We start from the raw sequence: 20438 nt of genomic DNA, 5'->3' as shown, positions 1-20438 counted from the left end.
CAGGCGGGGCCTCCAGACGTCACCAGGAGGGACGCCAGTTCCCACACCGCGCAGGGTTCCCGTCGTCCCCTCGTGTCAGGCTCCGCGGCAGTGACGTGCCCCCCGGCCCCCGCCAGGGTCCTGAGCGCAGTCTGTGCTGCCTCAGCCGGGCCAGCGGCAGGTTTAGTCCTCAGGTCCACTTGTCCTGAAAGGGCAGCAGAGCTGGGGATGTGATGCGTCTGTGCACCAACAGGTCCCATGGAAAACCCACCCCCTGATGTCTGCTGGTCCCCGGCCCTCAGACCCACCATTGTTCCTCTGGCTCCAGATGCAGCCACTCAATCGCCTTGACGACTGTAAGATCCTGTCCTAGGATGGGAGGGGAAGACCAGGAGAGCGATCATGACATGGGCACCTGGTCACAGGCGGTGCCACCAAGATCAGCTTCTCCTGTGTGTCCTGGGAGCTGCGGGCAGAGTAAGCCTGACTCATGAAGACGGCTTCTGACTCCAAGCAGATACAGAGGGAAAGCTAGGATATATTTTATACAACTCATATGGGAAAGAGGAGGCCAGCAAAATAGTATAGTTGGGTTAGGGAGTATATTTATGAACAAAACGCCTACAGACCCCTGGAAAAGGGCCTTGAATATTGTGTGTGTGTGTGTGTGTGTGTGTGTGTGTGTAAGACACACTTATTCATTACTAATAAAAGAGGAAAGAATCCGACGGCCTGCACAGCCAGGTAGCTACATCCATGGGGTGGTCACGGACGACCTGACTTGATCATGAGTTAAAGGAGTTTGTGTCACAGACACTCCCTGTATCCTGACCTCTGAGCAGCCAAGGGTGCTGTGGACAGACTGCCCTGAGGGTCTGAGGGGAGTCTTGAGGTGAGCCCCAGACGGCCGTGAGGTCATGGAGCACACAGAAGGGGCGCCTGACGTTGCCTTAAGGAGTGGACGGTGCGCGGAGCAGGGGCAGGAGCTGTTCTGAGGTTCTCATCTCTAGGTCATGGGATGTGTGTCCGGGCCTGGCCACCAGGGGGCGCCTGGCGGCCATTCCTGTGAGTCTGTGGGGGTGAGAGGTGGGATCAGCCCTGGCTCATGACCCTGTGCTGGAGGAGGCCAGGGGCTTGGAGGTCACAGCTCCGAGCCCTGAGTGCTTGGGCTGCCAGCTGGGACCTCCGACCCCTGGGCCCCCCGCAGCCCCGCCCCTGCCTACACCCTTGCCACTCTCCAGAGAAGGACCTGAACCAGGGCCCAGGGAGGGATCAGAGAGCTTGGGGGGTCATTTGCATGAAAGGCCCCTCCCCCTCTCAGAGCATGAAGAGGGGAAGGAGCGGTGTGGGGACGCTCTGCTCAGCGGTGGGGCCACAGAAGGCAGGACGCCCTGACCATGTCCACCATGGCCTGGTGCCCTCTGCTCCTCACCCTGGTCGCTCTCTGCACAGGTGACTGGATGGGGAGACAGGGGAAGGGTTCTGGGAAGACACACGGGCCCTGCTCCCTGCTCTCGTGATGGACCCCCGAGTCACCATCTCTCTCTCTCTCCCTTCCAGGATCCTGGGCCCAGGCTGTGCTGACCCAGCCGCCCTCCGTGTCCGCTTCCCCGGGCCAGAGGGTCACCATCTCCTGCACCGGAAGCAGCAGCAACAATGGGCTATTGGGTGTGAGCTGGTACCAACACCTCCCAGGATCAGCCCCTAAAACCCTGATCTATGATAGTAACAAGCGACCCTCGGGGGTCCCCGACCGATCCTCTGGCACCAAGTCTGGCAACACAGGCACCCTGACCATCACTTCGCTGCAGGCTGCGGACGAGGCTGATTATTACTGTGCATCTTATGACACTAGCAGCAATGATGGCACAGTGTTCCATGCCAGGCAGGAAGTGATAACAAAAACCTCCTGTCCTCGCAGAGTCTGGGCTCTGGGGGCAGAAACATCCTCTGCAAAGGCAGCTGCTTCATTTGTCTCTTTGGCCTGAGACTGGGTTCAGAATCACACCAGGGAACTTAGTCCAGAAAGCTCTGTTCACATCTTTCTTAATTCACCCCTTCTTCAGATTTCCTTTGCAACAACTCATTGTCTGATTTTCTCAACTTGAGCAGAAATCCCTGGTGCCAGGGGCAGGTGCCCTGGGGACAGAGTCCATGATGGGTCAGGTCAGAACCAGAGAGACACAGTACAGTTCTGTCTGATTCTGGACTCATCAGAGTGTCCAGTGTGGGTCCTGGTCCCAACAGCTCTCCTTCTCTCTGATGCTAGTAGTGGACGCACAGGGTCCCTGCTCCATTTCAGATCTCGGGGTCTCTGCTCATTTCCCAGGTCTCAAATCTGGAGTTCTGGCTCCTTGGCCATCACTGGGCTGAGCTGATACCAGGCTGCTGCTCCTGCCTTTCCTGTGACAGCCTCTCAGGCTCACCCAGAGCTCCAGGCCTGTGGGAACTAGACTAGAAATGGTACGGACTCCCTTCCACCTGGAGGAGGTGAGGTGCCCAGTGGGTTCCTGCTCGGCATCTGGCTGGACCTGCTGCTGCTACTGTCTCCCCGACTCCAGCTCATCCAGGCGTCTGCCTGGGCACGGAGGCTCCTCCTGTCCCCTCTGTCCTTGAAGGCCCTCCAGCAGCCCATTCCCAGGAGAAGGTCTCAAAGGAAACAGAAAGTTCATGTCCCCATCACTAGGGACAGAGCGTCTCTTAGCCCTGAATTCAGGGGCTGAGGTTGGGGTCTGGCTGAGGTCATCTCGGATCTGAACTCTGACTCGGGAGCCTTTAATCTCCATCACTGGGGCATCTGCCCATTCCCAGGAGTTTCTAGAGCTCTGACCCCTCTCATTGGCCCTCAGCATGAACGCCTGTGCTTTTTCTTCACTGGGGAGATTCCTTCGCTTACTGCTACACCAACACGGGAGCATCTAAGGTGCATCTTACATCTGGGTCTTTTGGAACAACTGCCTCTTCATGGCCCTCACTGCTAAGACCCACCATTGATTCTTCCTGTTCAATTTCTTTGTCTAACTCTTGCCACATGATGTTGAATTATTGTTATGGAGATTAAGTTCACTTTGCTCCTCATTTGTGGAGTTTCCACAAATTATTGTCACCAGACACCAATATGAGAATAGTTGGTGCCTTTACAATATCACATATTAAGGTCTTGATACATTGATGACTTTTTTCTTAAAATGAAAAAAAAAAAAAAAGACATGTTCCATGCCTTTCCTTCCCCCATAAGTCAGATGCAACCTGGGGCCATTTCAGTTCCTTAGATGGTCACGTGTCCCAGGTCACCCTTCGTGTGGTCATCTTACTGCCCATGGGCTGCAGACACCACCTCACAGTCCCACCTGCCCACTGCCTGTCACCTGCCCCACAAACAGGAAAACCAGCACTCTTCCTGACACTATGCCTGTTCTATGTAGGATCTCCCGCAGGGTTACAAGAAGTAATGCTAGAAAACCTATCGTTTTCCAGTTACTAAAAATGAAGAAGCAAAAAGGGTACCTTAAAAAATTCAATTCTGATACTATCAAAAAAATAAATACTTAGGAATATGATTAACCCAGTAGGTGAGAGGCTTATGAAGTGAAAACAAGAAAATATTGTTGAAAAATTAACACAGATGGAAATAAGTGAAAGGAGCCCTGAGATCCCGGGGGGGGGGGGGGGGGAACAACCTCACACTGTTAAGGTTACCTCAGTCCTGCTAGATTGATCTAAATGTTCGCAGCTGTTACCAAGTCCAAGCTCACTCTGCTCATCTCATGAGAGGCCAACGAATCTGAGAGGAGAGAAATACGACTTTATTCAGAAAGTCAGCTGACACAGAAGTTGGCAGACTAACACCTCAAAATAACCATCTTCTTGGGGCCTGGATCCTAGGTTCTTGTATGGATGAGAGAAGAGGGAAAGTAAGGAAACAAAGTGAAAAAGACCATTTCATTCTTGCAATTATTCCCTAGAATGGCAAGCCTCAGGCAGGGGGATATGGTATTTCCTTTCTTACAGGCATTCACAGGTGGGCAGGCTCAGACTATCTCCCTGTGAGCTACACAAAGGCACTTTAGTTTAAGGCTCAGGCAGAGGGAGTAGGGTTCTCTGAAGCAGGCCACTGTGTATGACGATGATAACAAAAATGACAAAAGCAAGGGTTAAATTCATAGAAACAGATCCAGCGTGGAGTCAGAATGAAGCCTTCCTGGTTACACAGCCACTCCTCACTTGCTCACTTTTCCCAGTTTAATCCCCAAAGGTCCACAGATCTCCTCTCCCTGGTTCTCTGGAAAGAAGTTGGATAAATATCTGTTCTCTTGGACCTAGAGTGTAGATTCCCACCCCCTGGAATCTACTCCATAGCAAAGACAGGCATCAAAAGGCTCTGCCATGTGGGCTGAGGGGATCTGACGGGAAAAGCTGAAACAACAGCCACCCCCACAGAAGTCAAACTGAAAGAGAACCAGGGAGAATGGGTATGAGGTCTGAGGCACGTTATACTCTGAGAGCCTTACACCTTTTTATGTGGGTCAAGGTAAAGGTGGAAGGTAATGACCCCAGACCCCGGAAGACGCAAACTCACATTTCAGGTGACCACGAAATATATGAGACGAGTCACTCTGCAATCAATCCTTCTAATTCTCCCTTTTCTCTTAAGCCTTAAATCTTCCTTATCTTCAAATTTAATGCACACAAAATTGCACATTTTCCACTGTATCAGAGTAACTTTGCTTCAGTTCAGATCAGTTCAGTCACTCAGTCGTGTCCGACTCTTTGCCACCCCATGAATCGCAGCACGCCAGGCCTCCCTGTCCATCACCAACTCCCGGAGTTTACTCAAACTCATGTCCATCATTTGGAGATGCCATCCAGCCATCTCATCCTCTGTCATCCCCTTCTCCTCCTTTCCCCAATCCCTCCCAGCATCAGGGGCTTTTCCAATGAGTCAACTCTTCACATGAGGTGGCCAAAGTACTGCAGTTTCAGCTTCAGCATCAGTCCTTCCAATGAACACCCAGGACTGATCTCCTTTAGGAAGGACTGGTTGGATCTCCTTGCAGTCCAAGGGATTCTCAAGAGTCTTCTCCAACACCACGGTTCAAACGCATCAGTTCTTCGTCACTCAGCTTTCTTCACAGACCAAATCTCACATCCATACATGACCACTGGAAAAGCCATAGCCTTGACTAGACGGACCTTTGTTGACAAAGTAATGTCTCTGCTTTTTAATATGCTATCTAGTTTGGTCATAACTTTACTTCCAAGCAGTAAGCATCTTTTAATTTCATGGCTGCAATCACCATCCACAGTGATTTCGGAGCCCAAAAAATAAAGTCTGACACTGTTTCCACTGTTTCCCCATCTATTTGCCATGAAGTGATGGGACCAGATGTCATGATCTTAGTTTTCTGAATGTTGAGCTTTAAGCCAACATTTTCGCTCACCTCTTTCACTCATCAAGAGGCTTTTTAGTTCTTCTTCACTTTCTGCCATCAGGGTGGTGTCATCTGCATATCTGACGTCATTGAGATTTCTCCTGGCAATCTTGATTCCAGCTTGTGTTTCCTCCAGCCCAGTGTTTCTCATGATGTACTCTGCACATAAGTTAAATAAGTAGGCTGACAATATACAGCCTTGACACACTCCTTTTCCTATTTGAACCAGTCTGTTGTTCCATGTCCAGTTCTAACTGTTGCTTCCTGACCTGCATACAGGTTTCTCAAGAGGCAAGTCAGGTGGTCTGGTATGCCCATCTCTTTCAGAATTTTCCACAGTTTATTGTGATCCACACAGTCAAAGGCTTTGGCATAGTCAATAAAGCAGAAGTAGATGTTTTTCTGGAACTCTCTTGCTTTTTCAATGATCCAGCGGATGTTGGCAATTTGATCTCTGGTTCCTCTGCCTGTTCTAAAACCAGCTTGAACGTATGGAAGTTCACGGTTCATGTATTGCTGAAGCCTGGCTTGGAGAATTTAAAGCATTACTTTACTAGTGTGTGAGATGAGTGCAATTGTGCGGTAGTTTGAGCATTCTTTGGCACTGCCTTTCTTTGGGATTGCCTTTCGTTGGGATTGGAATGAAAACTGACCTTTTCCAGTCCTGTGGCCACTGCTGAGTTTTCCAAATTTGCTGGCATATTCAGTGCAGCGCTTTCACAGCATCATCTTTTAGGATTTGAAATAGCTCAACTGGAATTCCACCACCTCCTCTAGCTTTGTTCATAGTGATGCTTTCTAAGGCCCACTTGACTTCACATTCCAGGATGTCTGGCTCTAGGTGAGTGATCACACCGTCGTGATTAGCTGGGTTGTGAAGATCTTTCTTGTACAGTTCTTCTGTGTATTCTTGCCACCTCTTCTTAATATCTTCTGCTTCTGTTACGTCCCTATAGTTTCTGTCCTTTATTGAGCCCATTTTGCATGAAATGTTCCCTTGGTATCTCGAATTTTCTTGAAGAGTTCTCTAGTCTTTCCCATTCTATTGTTTTCCTCTATTTCTTCGCATTGATCACTGAGGAAGGCTTTCTTATCTCTCCTCGCTATTCTTTGGCAATCCATACTCGAATGGGTATATCTTTCCTTTCCTCCTTTGCTGTTCGCTTCCCTTCTTTTCACACTATTTGTAAGGCCTCCTCAGACAGCCATTTTGCTTTTTTGCATTTCTTTTTCTTGCGGATGATCTTGATTCCTGTCTCCTGTACAATGTCACGAACCTCTGTCCATAGTTCATCAGGCACTCTGTCTCTCGGATCTAGTCTTTTAAATCTATTTCTCACTTCCACTGTATAGTCATTAGGGATTTAATTTAGGTCACTCCTGAATGGTCTAGTGGTTTTCCTCACTTTCTTCAATTTCAGTCTGAATTTGGCAATAAGGAGTTCATGATCTGAGCCACAGTCAGCTCCCAGTCCTGTTTTGGCTGACTGTATAGAGCTTCCCCATCTTAGGCTGCAAAGAATATAATCAATCTGATTTCAGTGTTGACCATCTAGTGATGTCCATGTGTAAAGTCTTCTCTTGTGTTGTTGGAAGAGGGTGCTCGCTATAACCAGTGCGGTCTCTTGGCAGAACTCTATTAGCCTTTGCCCTCCTTCATTCTGTATTCCAAGGCTGAACTTACCTGTTACTCCAGGTGTTTCTGACTTCCTACTTTTACATTCCAGTCCCCTATAAATAAAGGACATCTCTTTTGGGTGTTAGTTCTAAAAGGTCTTGTAAGTCTTCATAGAACTGTACAAGTTCAGCTTCTTCAGCATTACTGGTCAGGGCATAGACTTGGATTACCGTTATATGGAATGGGCTGCCTTAGAAACGAACAGAGATCATTGTGTCGTTTTTGAGATTGGAACGATCTCAAAAAATTTCAGATTTCAAGCTGTTAGTTTAGGGTAATTTGTATGCAGCAGTAGTTAATTAATGCACTGCCAACTTTGGGCCATGTCTTTATCCAGGTGCGCCTGTCCATTTAGTCCAATTTTAGCCAGAATCTGCTAAGTGAGTTTAGAAAAAATACCACACCCTTGATTGGACCACCCTCAGTATCAGATCAAATTCCTTATCACCCACCTCAGTATCCTATCACCCTTGCCTAGGTCAGCAATGATCCCCTCAGTCCAGCCAGAATCCACCCTCACCCTGAGGTCCACCCACCCTGTTGCTGTTGTTCATTGCTTTTCAGTTGCCCAGTCTGATTACAACCCCATGGACCCACCCTGTTCCTCAGCTATCAATCCCAACTGTGTGCCTGAGTCAGAGTTAAGCTCAATCTCGTCCCCTAGTATAAGCCCCCATTGTAGTACCCTTACCTTGAACAAAGTTTTTCTTGCCACCTTTAGTATGTGTTATGAATAATTTTTTAACATTTCCAAGTTCTGTTACTAAGAATTACCCTCAGATGAATACTTTCATACCTTTACTTTTTATACTATATTCATTTGGGGGAATAGCTTTCAAGAATTAAAATATTTCATGTTTTTACCATACAAACAGAAAATATCTTTTTTAAAATATATTTATATATCTTTAAAAAAATACCTATGTAGTAATCAGGAAAAGATGTGTATATAGACATCACAGCTCCAAGGAAAACTTAATTCTCAATAAAATATAAATTAACACTAAAACATTCAGCCTGTAAATAGTGAAATGTTTGGAATTAACTTGCCAAAAATTATACAGAGAATGAAATTAATAAAAAAAAGAAAATCTATACTTAAAAATATTTGGATTCAGACAAACCTGCTCTTTAAATAAAGGTATGTCAAGTCCTGAACCCTCTATAAAAAAAGAAATACTCATTATCTTGTAATAACCTGTTTGGATCTGGGACAAGAAACTCAGCCTGTCGGGGGCTTGTTCTTTGAGAATTGTCAAATTTTAAATAAATTCCACACAATCAATTGATTCCTGAGGTACGTACTGGTTCATAGTAAGTCTACTCCCAATTGCACAGTCAGTTTTGCTGAAGTCTCAGAAAATGTAAACAGATTCTGACACCACGGAGTGCACCCTGATCATCCGTGTGATCAGGAGAGCCGTGGAGCTGTGCTCCCTCCCCTGAGATCAGGAGCAGGAGGCTTTCCCAGATGCGCCTTCAGCAGAGTCCGTTGACCATCCCAGCAGGCGGATTGTCCCCCAGGGCGTGAACTCTGCTCCTGAAGGGTCAGAGCAGAGACCCTGAGGAGTGAGGGGCAGCGGTGACACATCCCAGGATGCAGGGACCCCGGGGGTGGTTCTCCTGAGCCCACAGGCCCTCCCCTCCTCTCCTCTGCACCCCATCGGAACACTTCCTATTTCAGGGCTGGGGTGGTCTATGGACTGTCAGGAGCAGGGGCTCCCCAAGAAGTGCCCACGTCCCTCTGCCTGTGATGCCACTGATGAGCCAAGATCCGAGAGCACCATCTCCTGCAGTGGGAGCAGCGGGGACACGGGGGTCCCCATGGCAATGATGACAAGGGACTCCAGGCAAATTCCCTGCCTTTGTGACCCAGGACAGAGGTGAGGGACACTCAGGGGTTTGGCCCTGTTCTCCTCTCCAGGTGAAGGAGACCCTCCCCCTCAGGATGCAGCTCTCAGACTCCTCACTTGCTCATTTTCTCCTCTTTTCCCTCATGACCTCTCCCACTTTTCCCTCCCTGGTTCCTTGTTTGAGATGATATTGGATAAATGTCACTATTTTGGACACAAGACCATATAAACCCACTCTCATTATATCTATGGAGTTTAACAAATGAATGTCAGCCATGTCCAGCGAAGATCAGGTAACAGGTCAGAAGGGTTTCTCAATCAGGAATGAAAGAAGAGCCCTGGCAAGGATGAGATTCCCATTTATAGTTATAATCCTTTATATCAAGCATTTAATATTGAAAGCTTACAAAATCGAGTCAAAACATCTTTAAATATCTGAGTCAAAAAGTACTGAGAGGACCATGTTCAAGGGTAAATGAGAACCCCTGGGCGTGATCAAGGGAAGATCTGTTATCCCTGGGAACCTCATATTCTCTTGCTGCTGCTGCTGCTAAGTCTCTACAGTCGTGTCTGACTCTGTGCGACCCCGTAGACGGCAGCCCATCAGACTCCGCCGTCCCTGGGATTCTCCAGGCAAGAACACTGGAGTGGGTTACCATTTCCTTCTCCGATGTGTGAAAGTGAAAAGTGAAAGTGATGTCACTCAGGGAAAGACAGAAATAGGAACAGAGCGGTGCACTCCGGGCGGGACGGTACCTAGGGACCATGCAAAACCAACATCAACCATATATCAACCCGGGAAGGAAACTCAGGCAGAACTGTGACCAGGTACAAACCATAAGCATGTGGGATTCTTAATCCTGGAACCTGGTTCAGGTGATTGTGTTCTGATAGTGAACCCAGGAGCGAGGCAGAGCAAACTCAGACCTCAGGGAATCCTGAAACTCATTTGTCTATCAGCATTGCGTTAAAAGGTCTGAAGTCAAAGTTACTTGGAAAAATTAATGACCAGCCCCAAACTCCACGGAGAGGACTCATTCTACTGCCCTGGGAGGTGACATCAGAATGACCCTCCTGCAAGTGTGAGAAAGCCCTTCCAGGAGGCTGTGGTGTGAAGGGCGGGAGGAGGAGGTCTGAGTCCAGCAGGGGGCGCTGTGGGCCTGGTCCTGAGAGCTCAGGGTCCTGGCCAGGCAGGCTGGCACCTCCTCCCCTGGCTCTTACCCACGCGGGCAGCAGGGTCCTCACTGGAGGGTGACGTTCCTGCACCTGGGCCCCCAGGAGACGCGGCAGCTCTCAGCTCAGAGCCACAGGCTTGCTGCTCAGTTCCTGTTCTTCTGTCGTATCAGTACCCAGACCTAACATCCAACCAAGGACAGAGGGAGGATCATACAACAAAAATGAACTTCCTTCAATAATCTAGACCTCCAGGGATACCTGGACAGGGGATGAGAGGCCCCTGCAGAGGGGCTGCCCCATTGCCCACAGAACGCCTGGTATTCACAGTGGGAGAGGGATGCAGGCAAGGACCCTTTGTCACCTTCTATGTCATTTGAAATTATCCCTGTTGTGTTATTTGGCAATTTCAACATTTTAGAGTGATCTATGGAAACTGATATTGTTTCAGGTTTTGTGGCTTCGTTAGTTGTTCCTTTCCTTTATGTGACCACTTCTTCCATCTAAAAACTTGATCTATATGAAATCACATATTTCCCAAGGCTATCATCAGTACATTTGTACAATAAGAAAATAATTAACTAGGAATATCATAGTTTTTACATCTATGAGTCGAGGTTCTCAAACAACTCTGACCAAAATCGTGTGAATTTTATTAAACAGCTACTTTAGCATTAAATCTAACATGAATACAAAATAAGAATAGTATTTAACATTTTTAATGTTAAAGAAGGAAGAGATGAACAAGACTTTTCTTAAAAAAAGAAGAGATGAACAAGACTTTTCCCGTCTCTTCCGCACAGGTTAACACTTGAAATGTCTGAGCTCTTTCTTGTCCTCGTTACCCCCACATCCCTCCTCCTCCCGAGTCCATCGGCTCCACAGCAGAACCACAGGGGAGGGAGTTTTACAGTGTCCACGATGCTCAGCACACCGACCTGTTCACACATGGTGCTTTTCTATTTCCGATGATGAGACATGTATGCCAGCTTTGTTGGAACTGAACTTGCCAGCTATCATCATTGCATGATGACATGGTGACCTTTCCCCCTACAGGTCTATCGAAGCTACTCCACATTGTCATGGTTTTTCTAGCACAGGAGGCCGTCACCCCAGGCCTGTGTCTCTACATGTCACTCTCAACCCCCAGCCCTGATTCACCAGCGGGGGGACAAGGGACACTTTACAAGATGGTGTTCAAGGGCCACGCCTTTCCCTTCACTCCAGACACAGGCTCTGGGATTTCCTCCTGGGCTCACGGCTGGAGGGACAAGGAAGGACAGCATCACACAGGTGGGACGCAGCGGTTCCCTGAGAAGGACAGAGAGTGTTCTAAAGATGGGCTCAGGTTTGGGAAAGGCTAGATGAGTGCAGCAAGAGAGGAAGACTTGCAAACTCCTCCTTCAGCCTCAGATACTCTGGGGAGGAGATGAAGGACCGAAATCACCAAGGTCACGGGAGCACATTTGCTGAAAGACGTCGCCCCATCACTCAGGGGCTCCTTCCGGTTCTGTCCCCACTCTGTGTGAGGTTCAGCATCGGCCTCCTTCAAGTCCCCCCACCCCAGGGGACCTCAGGTGCCCTGGGCAGGGAGACGAGGAAGTGATTTGCATGAGGCCCCTCCTCCTCCTGATGGGCTGGAGGCATGAAAAGGCCCAGGACCCCAGGTCCAGCCAAGGAGGCTGAGGAGCCCACGTCCTGGGAGGGTCCCCACCATGGCCTGGACGGTGCTTCTGCTCGGGCTCCTCACTTACGGCTCAGGTCAGGGGCCGGGACTCTGCACCCTTGGGCCACCTCCATGCAGGGTCTCAGGGCCCTTGTCTTGATAATAACACCTGTCTCTCTCTTGTCACTCTTAGGGCTAGATGCTCAGACTGTGGTCCAGGAGCCAGCAGTGTCAGTGTCTCCAGGAGGGACGGTCACCCTGACCTGTGGCCTCACCTCTGCGTCAGTCACTACCAGTAACTACCCCGGCTGGTTCCAGCAGACCCCAGGCCAGGCTCCCAGAACTCTTATATACTATACAAACAGCCGCCTCTCTGGGATCCCTGATCGCTTCTCTGGCTCCATCTCTGGGAACAAAGCCACCCTCACCACCACGGGGGTCCAGCCTGAGGACGAGTTGGTCTGTTACTGTGCTCTATACAACGGTAGTTACAATAATACCACAGTGATGCAACCTCATGGGGAAGCACCACCAAAACCTGCCCTTGTGCTCAGAGGGCTCAGCGCTTTGAGGCGGAGGGCAGAGAGAGGGCGGAAATGCTCAGCAGCCCGTGGGGAGGGGGCTCTGGGGTCCCATCTCCTTCCAATGGTTCATGGCCCCGTGCCTGCTCCTGTCTCTCCTCTGAGGTGTCCAGCTCTTCCAGGGGACACCTCTCCGCCCATAAAGATGTGGAGGGGAATCAGGTCCACATTTTATCAACAACATTGAGAGTCAGAGTCCCCAGCACAACCAGCATGACTCTCCTTGCTGACTTTGGTGATGACCATTGATGACCTCTAGGGCTGGCAGATGAAATCCAGCAACTGCATCCTGACAGGGGTCTCAGCATCACTGTGCGGGGACCTGGTCTCCCTGCCCCTCCTGGCTGAAGTGGGCAGGGCCCCATGACCCTGGGGGTCAGGTGCCACTGGGGCTCCAGCCCATCATAGCCTCCAGCCTTAGCCTGGCCAGGAGTCAGGCTGGTCAGCTCTCCAGGTCCCCATCCCAGACCTTGGCAGCCATGGTGGGGCTGAACTTCTAGGCCACACCCCAGCCTGAGAATGACCAGGGGGACAAATCAGGCTAGTCTGTCCCCTGCTGACCCTGCCAAGTGTTGTGCAAGGAATTAGAGACAATACTGTCAGTGACACAGCCAGGAGCACAAGGAGCCAATGCATGGAATGTGGTCAAGGTCCCTGTGAGTGAATCTGAGGCTGTAGAAACATACGCATCTTCAGAGGCTCCAAAACTTAGTAACAAACGGATTTCAGGGTTTCAGCAAGAGGATGTTATTTCCCTGGCTTTTCCTTTCTCTTCCATTAGGAGGAGGTGGTCATAAGCTCAGAGGATCTGACCTTGAGTGGCCGGTCCCCTGGGTCAGCGGCCTCTACCTCCCCCTTCCTCTGACCTTGGCACCTACCTGGACCTCGGACCGGAGTGCCCTTCTGTCCCTGCAGGGAGGCCACCTCACTTGCCCTCACATCTCAACTGACCCCTCCCAGTTTTGTCCAGGCCCCTATGCTGTGTTCCCTCCCAGGATACGGGGACAGGACTGGGGTCCTCCCAGCGTGGAGCCCCCAGGGCATCAGCACTGGCTCGGGAGGGGAGCAGAAACCAGGGGAGCCTGAGGGACGGTGACCGTGGGGCCGGCCCCCTCGCTGCATCAACAGTGCTGAATAGGAGGTGGGGGCGGGCGGTGGGCACTGCGGTCACCCCTCCCCCTGGTGTCCTGAGACCACGGAGCTCACGGGGCTGAGCGACCACCGACCGCAGCACAGCTGCCCGGCTCAGCCTGGCTGCCCCTCCCTGAGGGCAGCAGGAAGCAGGGAGTGGTCTCAGTGTCCCCCTGGGTGGAAGGAGCTGCTGACAGGAGTTGCCCCAGGCTCCCAGGTGGGGGTCAGCAGCACAGAGAAGTGGGGTCAGGACCCCCCTTTGCTGGGCCAGTGGACAGCGGACACATACCATTGATTCATGGACTGTTGGTTGGAAGAATGCAGGGCAGCCCATCCGTCCTCCGTTTCCCCACCATGACCATTCCCCGAGCACATCACCAGGGGGCGCTGTGCACCTGCTCAGAACCGGCCGACCCCGGACACACCAGATGGTCCCCTGCCCCTGCCCCAGGGCCCACTGGACTGAGCTGGGCGGGACAGCAGGTGCTTCCTCTCAGGGAACAAACTCAGAGCCCGGCCCCCGGCCTCCCGCTGGGAGTGAAGCTACACACGGCGCCCAGGACCCACAACTGGAGTGTGATGGGCTCAGGGCGTCATCAGGCCCCACCCGCTTCCCAGGAGCAGAGGAGGGGAGGCCCCCAAGCCCACCCCTTTCACCGCTCCCTCCTCTGCTGCTCCCCTGCTCTTTCCTAAGAGCACCCCTCTGACCCATGACTTTCCTCTCCGGTGCTGGGCTCCTCTCCCCAACCCTTCACCAGCGCCCTCCTCCTGCAGACCAACGGCCCTCTACCAGCAGGGGTCGGGGTCCAGTCTTCCTTGACCAGACGCTCACTTCCTTGTCCTCCCTTGCGGCCTCTCTAGCCCTCCTACCGGAGAAGCCTCAGGTCTCCAGACGCTCAGGTGTGAGCCCAGCTCATCCCCTCCCGGCCAGGGCTCTCACTGCTGCCTTACCGGGCCTCCTTTACCTCAGCTTATCGTCCTGTGGGCCCTTCTGAGTGTCCGAGATCAGCAGACCTGACCCGTCACGCACTTTCCCTCAACTCAGCTCTGAGGCTGACCTAAGGCTCCCACACCTCAGCCCGCCCTGTTTTCACAAGCTGCTCAGCCCGCCCTGTTTCACAAGCTGCTCAGAGACGAACCCTCCCCAGCGGAGATGCAGTATGTGGCAGAAAGAGCTGGTTCTAGCCCTGCCTCACTCAAAGTCCAAAAATGTTAAGAATGCAAATATCTTTGTAAAAATATTATTACTGGATAATATTTAAAATTTCCTAGGATATCTATTAAGTCATTTTAAAAAGAACTTTTTAATTAAAAAAAAAGAACTTACATGATAATTGGTTTTCTGAAACTGTACCCTTGTGAATGAAAAATTAAAAGAAAACATAGGTTTTCCATCAGTTTAATTCATGCACAGCTTTTAAGGAATGATTGTAGATTTTCACTAATCCATTACTACTTTCTGGTTCATTTAAAATCTCACACACCCAGAATGTAATAGCTATTCCTGTTCATGGCAAACTACAGTGAACCGTCCTATTCGAGCCAATCACTTCAAACTCTGCCTTCTTTAACCTGCTACTGGAGATGGTTGGTCCTAAGAGCTATTGTGTATCAGGATCCCTGGGGACACACGCTGCTCAGAGCCCTTCAGAGGCTCAATGAAAACTGCCAGGAGCATCACCAGGCCTGCTCCCTGCAGCCAGTGCCCTGTGCCCGCAGGAGAGACGCCCAGGAGGGGTCAGTTCATAAGACAGGACATGGGCACGGGGTCCAGTGTGGGGAAAGCTTCACACACAGCAAGTTCTGTTCAGTTCAGTAGCTCAATCGTGTCCGACTCTGTGTGACCCCATGGACTGCAGCGCGCCAGGCCTCCCTGTCCATCACCAACTCGTGGAGTTTACTCAAACTCATGTCCATTGAATCGGTGATGCCATCCAACCATCCCATCCTCTGTCATCCCCTTCTCCTCCTTCCTTCAGTCTTTCCCAGCACCAGGGTCTTCTCAAATGAGTCAGTTCTTCGCATCAGGTGGCCAAAGTATTGGAGCTTCAGCTTCAACATCAGTACTTCCAGTGAATGTCCAGGACTGATCTCCTTTATGATGGACTGGATCTCCTTGCAGTCCAAGGGACTCTCAAGAGTCTTCTCCAACACCACAGTTCAAAAGCATCATTTCTTCAGTGCTCAGCTTTCTTCACCTTCCAACTCTCAACTTTTCCATGACTACTGGAAAAACCATAGCTTTGAGTAGACAGACCTTTGTTGGCAAAGTAATGTGTCTGCTTTCTAATATACTGTCTAGGTTGGTGATAGCTTTTATTCCAAGGAGCCAGCATCTTTTAATTTCATGGCTGCAGTCACCATCTGCAGTGATTTTGGAGCGCCAAAAAATAAAGTCTGTCACTGTTTCCACTGTTTCCCCATCTATTTGCCATGAAGTGATGGGACCAGATGCCATGATCTTAGTTTTCTAAATGTTGGGTTTTAATCCAACTTTTTCACTCTCCTCTTTCCCTTCCATCAAGAGGCTCTTCAGCTCACACACACAGTGAAGATCCAGGCGTTCAGCAATGCAGAGTCCCACCTCAGGCCTCTCTCCACACGTTCACCCCCTCCTCAGAGAAGTGCCCCCTCCTCCTCAGGGCTGAGGGGACACACAGAGGAAGGAGGACTCTGCCCCCCCAGGGGGAAGGTCCACAGAGGAGGGCCCCTGCTGTCCTGCACAGAAGGAGACCCACCTTCCCGCTCCGGGGCCGGCACTGCCCTGACCTGATCCTGATCTGAGAGGAATCTGCATCTCAGACGGCCCTCGGTCCTGACCCCTGAGCAGTCATGGAAGCCATGAACAGACTCGCCCTGAGTATTTGAGGGGAGCCCATGATGGCCCTGAGTTCACGGGGACACAGAAGGGGCACCTGGCCTGGTGCTAAAGAGGGGACAGCGCCCAGAGCAGGGGCAGGATCTGTCCTTGAGGGCTCTGGTCTCCAGGTCACAGGATGTGTGTCTGGGCCTGGACGAGGGGCGGGGGGCGCTCGGGGTCCATTCCTGAAGATGGCTGGCGGGAGGCACGATGGGCCCCCCTGTCAGAGCTGCCCGCCAAGGCCTGGTGGCCTCTGCTCAGGGCTCCCAGCTGTGACCACTGCTGGGGCCCACAGATCCCAACCCCTGACAACATTCTGGCTGCTCTCAGGCACAGAGACCAGGCCCAGGGCCCAGGGAGGGGTCAGTGTGATGCACGGGATCGTCTGCATGAAAGGACCCTCCCCTTCTCAGAGCATGAAGAGGGGAAGGAGCGGTGTGGGGATGCTATGCTCAGCTGTGGGGCCACAGAGGGCAGGACGCCCTGACCATGTCCACCATGGCCTGGTCCCCTCTGCTCCTCACCCTGGTCGCTCTCTGCACAGGTGACTGGATGGGGGGACAGGGGAAGGGTCTTGGGAAGACACAGGGGCCGGGCTCCGTTCTCTCGTGTCTGGACCCCAGAGTCACCATCTCTGTCTCTCCCCCTTCCAGGATCCGGGCCCAGGCCATGCTGACTCAGCCGCCTTCCGAGCCCGGCACGGAGGGTTGGGACAGAGGGTCCCCATCTCTTGTGCTGGAAACAGGAGTAACACTGGGGGTCATTATGTGAGCTGGAACCAACAGCTCCCAGGATCGGCCCACAGACTCCTGACTAGTGAAAACAGCAAACGACTCTCAGGGGTCCCAGATCGATTCTCTGCCTCGAAGTCTGGCAAGTCGGCCTCTCTGACCACTTCAGTTCAGTCAGAGGGCAACACTGATTATTACTGTTTCTCATGGGCTGATGGCTTGAAAGTGCACGGTGCTTCAGGCCAGAGTGGAAGGAGACAAAAACCTGCTTCCCCCACAGCCAGGGGCTCCCCGGGCAAGGTGTGTGCCCCTCCATTTCTGGAGTCCCTGAGACCACGGAACCCAGGGGACTGAGTGTCCCCTGACTCAGCACAGCTGCCCCCTCAGCTCGACTCCCCTTCCCAGGGCAGCATCTCACAAGGGGTGGTCACACACCCCCTGGATGAAGGAGCTGCTGACAGCAGTTGCCCCCGGTTCCCAGGTCGGAGTCAGCAGCACAGAGCAGGGGGGTCAGTGCCGCCCTTGCTGGGTCAGTGGGCAGTGAATGCACATCCCTGTCCTTCCGCCACAGAAGGATCTCCTGTTAAAGGAAAAGGAAATGGACTCAAAGTTTCTTCAAGTAATTTCCACACAGTCCAGGATCCAGTAAAAATTGTCACTTCTATCAAGAACCTGGAAATTAAATATTGAGGGGAAGTGAGACAGCATAGACATCAACGCTGAGATGCCTCAGATGATGAAATCAGGTGGCAGATATTTTTAGGGACAAGTCATCAAATCTATTTGATGAGCAAATACAAACACTCTTGGGTCCAATAGAAAAGGAGATAAATGGAGGGGGGGAAAAAAAAGAATCATGAGAAAAGGTAGTCAGAATCATTTGAAAACAAAATACATGAAAATAAAAGAGAATTCTCTGCATGTTATCAAAGACGTATAACACTTATTATTTAATTCATTTATTTGTTTATTGACAGAGCATTTGGTGACAGGAAAAAAGGCAACCCCTCCTTCTTCATAAGGCTTCCCGGGTGTCACTAGTGGTAAGGAAGCCTCCTGCCAACGCAAGAGTCATGAGAGATGTGGGTTCTGTCCCTGGGTTGGGAAGATCTTCTGGTGCAATAAACGGCAACCCACTTCAGTGTTCCCGTCTAGAGGATCCTGTGGACAGAGGAGCCTGGTGGGCTACAGTCCATGGGGTCACAAGAGTCAGGCAGGATTGAGCCACCAAGCAACTGAGCAGCGCCTTACTCACAATCTCACCACCGTGACTGTTCCCCGAGTGCGTCACCAGGGGGCGCTGTGAACCTGCTCGGAACTGGCAAAGCCTCAACACACCCCCGTGGCCCCTGACCTGGCCCTGCACCCCGGCTCAGTGGCCCGAGTTGGACGTGACAGCAGGTGCTTCCTCTCAGGAGACAAACTCAGAGCCTCGGCCCCCAGGCCTCCTCCTGGGAGTGACGCTGCACACGGGGCCGAGCACCCAGAATTGGAGGGTGAGGGGGTGAGGTGGTCATCAGTCCCCATCCTCTTCCCAGAAACAGGGGAGAGGAGGAGCCCCAAGAGCCCACCCTGTGCACCCCTCCAGCTCTCCTCAGCCTGCTCCTGCTCCTCCTCATCTCTTTGCTAAGAGCCTGCCCTCCAGCTCCCCTCATTCATGACTTTCCCCAATCCTGAGCCTCTCTCTCTACAAACCTGCACTGGTGACCTCCATGGTCATGACCAAGCTCAGTCTGTCAGAAGGTCATGGACGTGTTTCCAGATCTTCCTGAACTGGACACTAACTTCCTCCACCCCTCTTTGAATCTCACTAACTCTTCCTTCCCGGGAAGCCTCAGGTCTCTGGCTCTATGTGTGACCCGAGTTCGTTACCCCCCTGCTCCTCCCCAGGTTCCCCTTGTTTCCCAAGAGATCCACGAAGCCCTCTAGTAGCTGATTTATCCTGTGAATGCTCACACTCCTATCTGTGTGCCCTTGAGTGAGGAATCATGTTGGGAGAGAAACCCTTGTCCTGAGATCTGGAAAATGATTCCTGGCTGAGGAGTGTCTCTGCTCAGCTGCTGTGGGATTGATTTTATGCACAGTGAGCAGAGAAGCTGTTGGGGCCCTCAGCTGGGAAAGCAGACCCTGTCCTGAGGCTCTGACCCAGGGGCCATCACTACTGCTCCATCTGGACCACGTCTAAGTCAGGTTTGCTCCCCGTGGTCACGTCTCAGTTTCCTGAGGACAACTGATCTGCCTTGTCATGGCCTATGTCTCATCTCAGACCTGAGACGGACCCGTGGCTCTGATAACTCAGCCTGCCCTGTTTTCACAGATAGAGCTTCCTGCTAAGACATGAAAATCCCTCAGTGGAGATGCCATAAGAGTTAGAACGGTTGCTTCTGGCCCTGCCTCACTCAGAGGCCAGTATAATTAAGAATGCCAATATCTTTGTGAAAATGTTCTTTTACTTGATAATGAAATTTCATAAGATACTGTCATGTGATTTAGTTAAAATTGTCTTATTTGATGAACAGAACCTACAAAGAAAATGATGTTTTAGAAGCAGTACCATGGCAATGCAAAATTAAAACAGAACCAGAGTCGAACACAACTTAGTGACTGAACATTTCCTTCAGTTATATTTATGCACCTATTTAAAGTTATGACCTTAGATTTTCACTAATCCGTGAACACATTTTGGTTCATTTAAAGTCTCAAAGTCACACACCCACAGTGTAACACGCACAGGCACTACAGGGTGAACTAGCTTGGCTCTTCTTTTCCAACCAAACACTTTCTGAACTGTGTCATGTCAAAACCAGTCTTGGGAGAGTTGACTCGAAGAGTTCTGATCACCGGGTAACAGGAAGTGTGTCTGGACGGGACACCAGGGGCCTTTCCCAGGCTGTTCTGAAGGGTCCCGAACCCACAGTGTAACACGGAGTGGGGGGTGGTCATTTGCATGAAAGGCTCCCAGTGGTGACCTCCCACTCCCAAGCCCCACACACCCCACCCCTGATCTGGCTACCCCGAGGGACAGGGACCTGACCCAGGGCCCAGGGAGGCGACAGAGACCTCGTGGGGGGGGTCATTTGCATGAAAGGCCCCTCCCCCTCTCAGAGCATGAAGAGGGGAAGGAGCGGTGTGGGGACGCTCTGCTCAGCTGTGGGGCCACAGAAGGCAGGACGCCCTGACCATGTCCACCATGGCCTGGTCCCGTCTGCTTCTCACCCTGGTTGCTCTCTGCACAGGTGACTGGATGGGAGGACAGGGGAAGGGTCTTGGGAAGACTCACAGGCCCTGCTCCCTGCTCTCGTGTCTGGTCCCCAGAGTCATCATCTCTGTCTCTCCCCATTCCAGGATCCTGGG

At 51.4% G+C, this 20438-nt stretch overlaps 1 protein-coding gene, 1 pseudogene and 2 gene segments (V, D, J or C); all 4 read left to right on the top strand.

Annotated features, from left to right (window-relative positions):
• Nucleotides 1-20438, top strand: part of LOC122693629 — a 463707-nt gene that overhangs the window by 263092 nt on the left and 180177 nt on the right.
• Nucleotides 1-20438, top strand: part of LOC122693636 — a 209797-nt gene that overhangs the window by 10926 nt on the left and 178433 nt on the right. Inside the window, 1 exon segment of the V gene segment in view lies at nt 12270-12280. Within this exon segment, the coding sequence occupies nt 12270-12280 (11 nt within the window).
• Nucleotides 1-20438, top strand: part of LOC122693633 — a 415920-nt pseudogene that overhangs the window by 221656 nt on the left and 173826 nt on the right. The window lies entirely within an intron of this gene.
• LOC122693634 (immunoglobulin lambda-1 light chain-like) overlaps nt 1-20438 on the top strand; it is a 473571-nt gene that overhangs the window by 284574 nt on the left and 168559 nt on the right. The gene's annotated exons all lie outside the window — the stretch shown is intronic.

Source organism: Cervus elaphus, chromosome 5 (genome assembly GCF_910594005.1).
Source record: "Cervus elaphus chromosome 5, mCerEla1.1, whole genome shotgun sequence".
Lineage (NCBI taxonomy): Eukaryota > Metazoa > Chordata > Mammalia > Artiodactyla > Cervidae > Cervus > Cervus elaphus.
This window is presented reverse-complemented; position numbering and strand designations above follow the sequence as displayed.